The 10,124-nt window shown below is 37.9% G+C and overlaps 3 protein-coding genes across 3 annotated transcripts; 2 read left to right on the top strand and 1 right to left on the bottom strand.

Annotated features, from left to right (window-relative positions):
* Nucleotides 1–37: 37 nt before the first annotated feature.
* Nucleotides 38–2,637, top strand: LOC142974205 (uncharacterized). The gene is made up of 7 exons (XM_076116369.1): nt 38–290; nt 378–596; nt 681–1,006; nt 1,101–1,185; nt 1,262–1,381; nt 1,466–1,597; nt 1,903–2,637. The coding sequence occupies exons 1-7, from the start codon at nt 156–158 to the stop codon at nt 2,635–2,637; spliced, it is 1,752 nt and encodes a 583-aa protein (XP_075972484.1). The 5' UTR covers nt 38–155.
* Nucleotides 2,638–2,699: 62 nt separating this feature from the next.
* On the bottom strand, nt 2,700–3,454 carry Atox1 (Antioxidant 1 copper chaperone). Its single transcript, XM_076116044.1, has 2 exons — nt 3,291–3,454; nt 2,700–3,217 (listed from the first exon to the last, which is right to left on the bottom strand). The coding sequence occupies exons 1-2, from the start codon at nt 3,297–3,299 to the stop codon at nt 3,008–3,010; spliced, it is 219 nt and encodes a 72-aa protein (XP_075972159.1). The 5' UTR covers nt 3,300–3,454; the 3' UTR covers nt 2,700–3,007.
* Nucleotides 3,455–3,788: 334 nt separating this feature from the next.
* On the top strand, nt 3,789–9,798 carry LOC142973986 (tudor domain-containing protein 3-like). The gene is made up of 7 exons (XM_076116040.1): nt 3,789–3,928; nt 4,013–4,097; nt 4,192–4,582; nt 5,572–5,753; nt 6,011–7,270; nt 7,345–7,459; nt 7,533–9,798. Exons 1-7 carry the CDS (start codon nt 3,894–3,896, stop codon nt 7,592–7,594), a joined length of 2,130 nt encoding a protein of 709 aa, XP_075972155.1. The 5' UTR covers nt 3,789–3,893; the 3' UTR covers nt 7,595–9,798.
* Nucleotides 9,799–10,124: the final 326 nt, after the last annotated feature.

The following is a 10,124-nucleotide window of genomic DNA, read 5'->3' as shown; positions in this document are numbered from 1 at the left end:
CTTTTTGTTACCGTACATTGCTTGAAACCAGTTGTTTTGTTGATTTGTCATCATGACAGATGACAGCTACTGAACATCAGTTTGATTTGAATTCGAATGTGTTATAGCAACGATATAATTATACAAAAAATAATTATTTGTACACGTTGAACACGATGGAGACTAAATTTACTTACCTTGAACCATCATTAGAGAAACAGTTAAAAGGACATAAAAATGCAATCACAGCATTATATTTCAACCCCAATGATCAACAAATTGCTAGCAGTTCACTGGATAATAGTGTTTTGGTATAATAAAATGTGTAGATAAAACGAGAAATATAGAAAACGATTCTGTAATGACCTCTTAGTATATTCATACATCGTGTTTTACAGTTGTGGGATCTTCGCGGTAATATGAGAAGTTACCGATTCCAAGGACACGATGAAGCTGTTATGGACGTTACATTCTCTCCTTCAGGGAAATACATGGCATCTGCATCAAGGGACAAGACTGTCAGGCTATGGGTCCCTACAGTCACTGGTAGCACTGGCATGTTTAAGGCACATTCACAAACTGTACGATCTGTACAGTTTAGTTATGATGGATCTAAGGTATATCATATTTCGGTTTGTTGCTAAGAATGGTAGAAACTGTTTATATGTTGTACAGAATATTAATGTATTTTATTGTTTTAGATTATCACTGCATCTGATGATAAAATAGTTAAATTGTGGTCAACTGATAAACATAAATTTATAGCATCATATGTTGGCCACACCAATTGGGTGAGATGTGCCCGTATGTCTGGTGACGGATCGGTGATAGCTTCGTGTTCGGATGATAAGACTACAAGGCTTTGGAATCCTGATTCAGGAGAGTGTATCTACACATATAAAGACCAGAAAGGTCATGGTCTATGCCTAGCTTGGCATCCATCTGGCTGCTATATAGCTGTTGGCACATCACATGGTAATGTCAAACTGTATGATGTCAGGACCCACAGCCTTGTGCAATATTACAGGTGAGATATTCACATAGATATCTATTTAAAAATATTTTTATAGAGAAAGGTAAACTTCTTTATACAACCAATTATTTTAATTATTTGTTTTCAGTATTCATAATGATGCAGTCACACAGTTAGCATTTCATCCTAGTGGAAGTTATATACTAACAGCTAGCAAGGATGGGAAAATGAAGGTATGCTTATTTACAAAAATACATTATCAATGCAATTCAAGATGTAGTATGTGCTAATAAGAAAAGTTAATTTCAGATATTAGATCTATTAGAGGGACATCCAATCTTTACATTAAGTGGGCACACTGGATCTATCAATGCTGTTAATTTTTCTGCAAGTGGTGATACATTTGCTTCTGCTGGTGATGATAAACTGGTAAATTTCATACAAATACTATTAATGATACAATAATTCATATTGTGCAAATACAATTATTGTAATGAAACTATCTTTTTGCAGGTCTTTATTTGGAAAACAAACTTCACAGAACTGAGTGATGTAAAGGAGAACATTGAACAGAATATGTCAACTATACCTAAGTCTGTTTCTCAAACTTCTAAACTAACATCCACATCAAGAGGAAGAACTCAGGTTGCACAAAAAAGATAGTAGTTGTTGTACAGTAGCACATAAGTTTAGTCTATGTTATTAGTATGTAAATATGGGATTATTTTTATGGTAAATATGGGAAATATAATATATTCTAAATTACTTATTTCTTAACTGATTGCTTTCCCCATTCAGGATGCATTAAAAGCTGTTTCATCCAAGTACCTTATTGCTCTTCAAAAGATTGAATTCAGAGAAAACTGCAAATTTAAATTCTACCTAAAGCGCTCAATGTCTTATTAAGTTAGTTACAAGTATTAATGCAGTTTTCACCATTCATGAATCAGGGTACAAGAACATGGTATCTATGCTATCACAATACCAAGCTGCCTGTGGCTACTTTTGTGCACCTGGATGATGTACATGAATCAACCAATGATGGTATGAGGTTCTCAAATTTCACTGAAGAACCACCAAATGCTAATAGCACTCTTATTGAACCAAGGATTTATAGCCAAACAGATCCTTGTATCAGACCAACAATGCTCAATTCATTGGGTTCACTTTCGTCAAGAATATTTAAAAAGAGGAATAGTCAAATTCCTTCTAGCTGTCCAGCTGGTGCATGTACCTCACATGATGTGGGTCATATGAGCCACATACCACGAATTCCACCAAGTCAAACTACTTTTACAATTCCATCTATGTTAGATAAGTCCATGGCAACTGTGTTTGAACAGGAGGAAGACCTGTTTGGTATGATTAAACTGAGAGACAATGATGTATGCTATACTAGTGGAACAATTGAATGGGTCGGGAGAAAACGAAATTACCCTCTAAATAGTGGTTTTAAAGTCATAACAGATCATTGTAGTGATCAACACATGAGTAAGAATAAAATAAGAAAATTAAACAAAACCTTTGCTAATGATGTGGACAAGCTTAAAGATTGTGACTGTGCTGATATTCTACCAACTGTTAATGCTATTGTTGATCATCTGAATGCTTTACATGAAGCTGTAGATCTTGTCGACCTCAGACTTAATACTCTTGAAGATGTTATGAGCAAGAGTGAAAATTGATTTTTGTTTTTTATTAGTGTTAATAGATTTTTGAACTACAAATATATTATTAACAAAAAATATTTTATTCCAAAATATTTTATTTAAATCTTGTAGCTAGATTGTATACTTGTCACAATAGGTGATTAAAATAACATGAATTTAGGTATATAAAATTAATAAACATAATAATACAGTACAACCATAAAAAAAATACATTTAAGGGGATATAAAAATGTCAACATTTGGCTTGCTGCCCAGTCTCAAAGCCTTAGAAACTAGTATGTGACTTAAAATACATACAGCTTTTAAAAAATTATGCATGTCACATGATGTTCTCTGTACATTTCTTTCTTACTAAGAATATCAGCTGATCTTATTATAAGCATGACTATTGTGTTCCAGCATATGTCGTTTTTTTGCCAGTTTTCTTTATAACATCAAGCAACTGATCAGCACTGAGAGTGGATGTAACCGACACCTTTTGTTCTGGTAAACTGATAGTTATGCTATCAACACCTTGTCCCTTTAGCCTGTTGAGTACTCTTTCCACAGCACCTGAACAACCCTCACACGTCATTTCAACGTTGAATATGTGTGTCTGAAACAATATTATGAATTACCATTGGTATTGTTTACAAACCTAGGTATGTTAATTATAATGGAATACTTACTGATGACATGGTTATTTCAATTATGTTCTTAGAACGTGAAGTGGTCTAAATGAAATTGATAAAAAACAGAATGTAAAAGATACGGCGGATTTTGTAATCAAGCTTATCAGCAGGCGTCCGGTGACGTTGTCAAAAATATCAAGTTTATTTCAAAAGTATAGAAAATTAGCACGTATTGCTAAAGAACAAGGTCGAAGATTCCATTATATTTATCAAGTTGACTTCTTCATTCATATTGACAGACAATGTTGGCAGGTCTAACATATTATGGTTAGTAGAAATCGATTAGCTTAAGTTCTACCTAGCTAAAAACGGCAAAAAGTAGTGGAAGCTGGCTGAAATATCTTGGATTTATATCACAGGTTTCGGGTTTAAATCGAGGATTTTTGTCTATAAAATACCATCCCAATCATCATTTTGTTAGTCGATTCTATATTTCCGTAAATCCGAACTTTTTAAGAGACATCCCTGATTGAATGCGTAATGATTGTGTATAATCTGTCGTAATACTTGCCGTACCTGTCATGGTGCCGTATGTCTCCTGATAGTTTTATTTTTAATTATTTTTCTTGAAGTCATGTTAATTTAACCACAATTAAAAACATGTCACTCCAGGAAAAACTCATAGAGTTAGGCTGGTAATTATATTTTTTCTAAAATCATGGTTTTCGTGAAGATTTAGTGAGTGTTACACAGTCGAATTAAATATCTAATTTTTTCAGGCACCTAAGTCAAGAAGGCATAGATATTGTTAGTGAAAATGGTCAAATACAGGATATAAATATTCTAGCTAAGAAGGCATTAGATGTAAGTTATGCAAACTATTAGTTTTTGTATTGTCAAGGTTAATGTACAGCTGTTGAAATGATTTGCCTTCATGAGTATTCTTATTGTTTTCCAGTATGATTTGAGAGATATAGGTGATGCATCGCTTCCCGAGGAGTTCACTAAAGATCCCACTAAGTTGGAGAGCCCCGTAGTAGTACAAATACAAAAAATAAGGAATGTGTCTGCACCCAAAGCTAACGAGGAGTCAACATCTGCACCACGGATGCTCAAGCTCACACTCCATGATGGGAAAACTACATATACTGGCCTAGAAACAAGTCCTATTTCGTTTTTAAGTATTAATACTCCACCCGGCACCAAGTTGTTGCTGAATAATGAAGGCTTGGAAGTGTGTCATGGTGTTATTTGGTTGATACCAAGTATAATAACTGTGTTGGGTGGCAAAGTATCTCATATGATAGAAAAGTGGGAGTTAAACAGAAGCTTGGCTAAACATACTAGGGGTGAGTGCTATGCTTGACTTACATATCTGTTTTATGTACTAGTTACTGAAATTTTATAATATTAGTATAAACAATATTTTGAAGGTACTTTTAACATACATTCATACACACCTTCTTTCTATCATAGTCTATATTATTCGTCATAGACTTAATGTTCTAGCTGGAAATTAACTATGCTTGTAATCTATACTAATATTATAAAGCTGAAGAGTTTGTTTGTTTGTTTGTTTGATTGTTTGTTTGTTTGTTTGTTTGTTTGAACGCGCTAATCTCAGGAACTACTGGTCCGATTTGAAAAATTATTTCAATGTTAGATAGCCCATTTATCGAGGAAGGTTATAGGCTATATATCATCACGCTACTAACAATAGGAGCAAAGTACCAGTGAAAAATGTTACAAAAACGGGGAAAATTTTGACCCATTCTCTCTTATGTGACGCAAGCGAAGTTGCGCGAGTCAGCTAGTATCTAATACTTTTACTAGTGCTGTAATAAAAACAGTAGCAAAACAATGCAGACAGATATTTTTATATCATAAAATGCATGATATATTATTTTTGTATGGTGAACCATGTTGTCATTATTGCTAAATATCAACAGTTTTATCAATAAGTAAAGAAACATACACAGAATGTTGGGTTGGATGGTTAAATAAGTCTAGTAATATTAAAGTAGACGTAAATGGAACCGTTATTGTGTATTAACCAGTTTATTGTGTATTAATAAAATACTAACATTGTATTGATATGTATATTTATATGACAACTATAATATATTGACAGATAAGTCATTATCTAATATATGGCATCTGCCATGGAGTAACCGAAGGAGCTCATGTTCGCCACACCGTTTATGACACTTCCATGGGTGACGATGAACCAATCTGAATAAAATTTGGAAATTTAAAATAATACTAAATAATATTACAACATAGCTAGAGTGACAGGCAAAAACTAGTAGTTATTAAAATGATTTGTACCAAATTCTAGGAGGTATAGGAGCAGATGGTGGTCCTCCTCCATGGATTCCATTTGGCCAGCGCTTGGAAGCTGTGATACCAGAGAAGCAGTTTAAGAGCTTACAAGAGGCAACTAACAAGGATAATGCTGAATTTGAAGCTCAGAGGAAAGGTGCAATTGCTGAGGCACAGAGACTATCTGGGGTTAAAAAAGTAAGTTTAGAATTGTACTCTCTAATTCCATTATAGTTGTGTGTTTTGTTGACAATTTTGCAAGTTTGTCAGATTCTAACACAAATCAAGAATGAATAATTTTCATATTGAATCGGTATCCTAATTTGTAACATAACTTTAATGAACAATATCAGTTAAGTAACAGTGTGCTATGAATTGTAAATAATTATGCTTATTTGTTTTTTGTTGCAATGAATTATTAGAAACATACTTATTAGATGCGTAATTTTTTTTAGGTTTTTGGTGGTGGCACTAAACCACTTTTAGATGCCAATGTTCAGAAAATAGTTGATGCAGGATTTTCTGAAGAGCAAGCTGAAAATGCACTTAAATATACTAAAAATAATGTAGACAGAGCACTCAAAATTCTTCAGAAGCGAGATAATTCTGAAAATAGAAATAAAGAAAAACAACAGAAAGAACCAGATCAACCTAAGCGTAAGGGAAGAAACAAAGAGATGAATGATGAAGACATGCCTGTTAAACCATCTGGAAAAGTATCCTTGTTTGACTTCCTAGAGGATAAACTGCCTAATGTACCAGACAAGGATAAAAACAATCGCCAAAGTAACTCTGTGCAAGACGACAGGAATGAAAGAAGTTATGGTAATAACAGGGACAGGAATAATTCCAAGGGAAACTCTCGAAATCAAGGCTCAAGGTACGAAGGTCCTAATAGACGCTCTGATAATCGGGGTCATTATTCTCAAGAAAACCACCACTCATCCCACAGAGACGACAGAAAATACCAGACGCAAAATGAAAAACCACCGAGATTCCAGAGAAAATTAGAAGAAAAAAATAAACAGCAACTACAACAACAACAACAACAGCAGCAGCATCACCATCAACAAAATCAAGCAAATTGTGTCAACCTCAATCTTAACATGCAGTACGCCAACTCGTACCACAATCAGCCTCCGGCGCCGAGCCACTACAACGACAAGAACATGAGGCTAGACAGGAGTCTAACAGACAACCCCATGCAGCACCAGCAGAGCTACCACAACGCCGTCAACACCATGGACAGTCTCGCCGACGCCGCCGCGAACCTGAACCTCCTCGCGAGCCAGTCGCGGCCCATGGAGGAGATGCAGCAGCAGCTCCGGAACTATCAGCCGCCGAAGGGATACCCGGAGCAGGCGTACCAGAGCATGCAGGACGCGTCGTCGTACCGGCGGAACAGCGACATGCAGAAGTACCAGGAGCAGCAGAACTACCAGCGCCGCCAGCCGCAGAACGGCTACGTGGACCGGCAGAGCCAGCTGTACGCCAACATGGGCTACCTGGGCGGCGCGGGCGGATACTCGCGCCAGTACGGCTACGGCGCTCGGCCGCACGACTACGGCGTGCGCGGCGCGCCCTTCCTGGCCGGCTCGCTGCTGGGCTTCCAGAACGCCGCCGTCAACGAGCAGGCGCGCGCCATGCTGGGCGTGGCCGACGTCAACTGGAAGGTGGGCGACCGCTGCCTCGCGCTCTACTGGGAGGACAACAACGTGAGTCTCCGAGCCCTGCTCCCGAGCGTCCGTCGCTCGCTCGATCCCTCGTCTCACGAGTCTTCTCTTTTCAGTTCTACGAGGCGGAGATCACCGGCATCTCGGCCAACACGGTGGTGGTGAAGTTCTGCGCGTACGGCAACCACGAGGAGATCCTCAAGACGAACTGCCTCCCGTTCCCCAACCAAGGTGAGACGCCGGGGCTCGCTCGCGGCGGGCGCGGCGCCCGGTGAGAGTGGCACTAACGAGCGGTCGGTTGCAGGCGCGGCGCACGGCGACGGCTACCTGGCGCAGCGCGGCGTGTTCGCGGCGCGGCGCCCGTAGTGGCAGGCCGCGGCGCGCGGCGCACGCCCCGCCGCCGCCAGCTGACCCGCCGCCAGCTGCCCCGCGCGCCGCCCGCCCTCCGCGCCGCACCACTCGCCCGACCGAGACCCCCGACTCTCCCGCTCGTACCTCGCGTTCGGCAGCTAAAGCGATGTCGTCGGCCGGACCTGCTCCGCTCCGCCGTCCCGGGGTGACCGCGTGAAGCGCGCCTTCGCCGGGGACGGTCGAGCGCGACTCGGTCGTGTGTAGTTGTCGAAGTCGATCGGGGAGTTTCGGTCGAACGTCCGGCAGGATATAGTTCGGGACGGGTGAACGAAGTTGAAAGATCTTTCCGGCTGAGATGTTCGTGAATAGATTCACCGAAGTTAACGATGATCGCTTCCAGTCGTTTTAGAATACCTCTTACGATATAAATGTTATAATAATAAATATATGTGTTAAATGTTCATAAATATTCGATTCCGTTTCACCCGCGGAGGATGACTTTTCAACTTTCTTCACTTGATACTGAAAATGGCAATGAAAGGGCATGAAATATGACTGCGTAGCTTCTTACTCACTTCATGGTTTATTCTAAACGAGCTTGCATTTATTGCGTTTACAGATTCGTAGAAATTTGAAGAAAAAGCAATCTTACTTACTAACGCGACTAAATTTATATTATTAGAAGCGCAAACACTGATTTTCCAGGCGTATCCTCTTTGGTTCCTGGCTCGCGAGCCTACATGCAAAAATAATTGTAAATATATATTTACCTAAAGACAGCAGATATTTTTGCTTCGCTAACTAACTTCTGGGACATGGAGAAATACTAAAAGCATTATAAACTCTAATACGGCCTTTTAATTGTAATATGTTGCGTAATATAATTGTAGATACGCGTATTTGTTTGAAGCAAGTAGATACGCAGTCAGTGCCGTGTATGTAGGTCTAATTGACGCGTTCTTAAATGTTTAATACTAGGTAATGTAATGTTAAAGGAACTCAAGCGTTAGCGTTAATTTATTGTCGGTCCGTATGTAACCAACAGCAGTACCGAGTTGCTTGTATAAGTGTATTTTGTTGTATTTTAGCGCAAAGTATGTAATATATAATTACTGTTTCAGTTACTATATTGTTTGAAATGTATTTGTTTTTATTTTAATCCGTGTCTAAATAGATATAAATAATTGTACCTATGGAAATCACCTACCGTTTACTGCTTCATGTCTATGTTAAGGTAACAAGAAATGAGATGTATAGTTATGAGTTTTCTAATTGTATTGATTTATACTACGTCACTAGTTCACACTTGCTACTCATTTTATTACGAAATTTTCTAACTCATTAGTGATAGAATATATCAGAACTAGTAGCAGGTGAGAATATTTTGTGACAACTAATAGGACCTAATCTAATTGCTGTGAGGGGAAATTCACACTAAGTAAGTATATCGACTTCTAATCGATATCATGTTATTTTTCACGAGTCAAAGCACTGGATTGTCTATTTATTATAGTTTATACATTGTGTCACTATATGATCGTCGCGCGAGACGGTGTTTTGTATATTGATATAACTGGTACCTTTTACACTTAGTAGGAAGCCGAATATGCGTAGAGATTCATGACATCACTCTTGTTATTATCTCATGAAAATAAGTATATAAATGAAAATACCAAGTTAAATCATGACAATTCCTTTATCTACTTAAAAGCAGGGATTTCATTTAAATCTCAATATAAATCGATTACGAAGATTTAAACAAACATTTTATATTTGTCACCCATTTGTTGTTAGTATTTTATTTTCCTGATATATAAGTACCAATTAAATGCCTTTCGGCGAATTCCAAATTAGGCATAGGTGAATGACCAAAACCTTTCCTCAAAATATCTTCGTATGTACTAAGTCACTGAATTTTTACTAAACACGTGTTTTATAATAATATTATTCGCTCGGGTAATATTGCCACTTAGTACATAGCAGAGTATTGGATCGCGCGCAGGTCATATGCATGATAAAGAAATCAAAACTTATTTATAAAGTCAGATTATGATTTAATGTAAACCAAAGCTCAATTACATCTTAGTTGGTAGTAGACGCAGTATGCTCATATTGATGTAAAACAGCGTTGACATACATTTGTACCATCAGATTTTTGTTGAGTTGAGGTGAACGTTTATTAACAAAAAAGCTAATAAAAGAAACTGTGACAAAACTGATGTTTTTTTTTACTTTATTTTCAGCTGCAATGCAATTAGAGCTTCTTATGATAGTTCTCTGGAACCTTACTGACAACCACAACAGGCCAACTCCAGTAAAATAATCGGTTCAAACTTATTGAAGCCGAACTGATTCTTAGCAATTTTATCGTAATTTTTACCTATTAGTAACGCATTAAAAAGTGACCCACTGCAGCACCTAAGCTACTTTTTCTTTTCGTACTATTTTTTGTCATTAAAGGATGTAAAATAACACTGACTTACTGACCCGGTTGGTACCGATTCTGTTGATTGCATCTTGTATTAAAACAGAGTTGTGAGTGAAA

The sequence above is a fragment of the Anticarsia gemmatalis genome, chromosome 7 (assembly GCF_050436995.1).
Source record: "Anticarsia gemmatalis isolate Benzon Research Colony breed Stoneville strain chromosome 7, ilAntGemm2 primary, whole genome shotgun sequence".
NCBI classification, from domain to species: Eukaryota; Metazoa; Arthropoda; class Insecta; order Lepidoptera; family Erebidae; genus Anticarsia; species Anticarsia gemmatalis.
Note: the sequence above shows the minus strand (reverse complement) of the source record. Positions and strands in the feature narration are given on the sequence as shown.

Bases quoted from the DNA above. Each gene is read 5' to 3' on its own strand.
- LOC142973986 (XM_076116040.1), top strand. From the start codon at position 3,894: ATGTCACTCCAGGAAAAACTCATAGAGTTAGGCTG. The intron at 3,929-4,012 runs GTAATTATATTT...TAATTTTTTCAG, and splicing joins AAACTCATAGAGTTAGGCTG to GCACCTAAGTCAAGAAGGCA. The intron at 5,754-6,010 runs GTAAGTTTAGAA...AATTTTTTTTAG, and splicing joins GACTATCTGGGGTTAAAAAA to GTTTTTGGTGGTGGCACTAA.
- LOC142974205 (XM_076116369.1), top strand. From the start codon at position 156: ATGGAGACTAAATTTACTTACCTTGAACCATCATTAGAGAAACAGTTA. The intron at 291-377 runs GTATAATAAAAT...CGTGTTTTACAG, and splicing joins CACTGGATAATAGTGTTTTG to TTGTGGGATCTTCGCGGTAA. The intron at 597-680 runs GTATATCATATT...TTATTGTTTTAG, and splicing joins TTAGTTATGATGGATCTAAG to ATTATCACTGCATCTGATGA.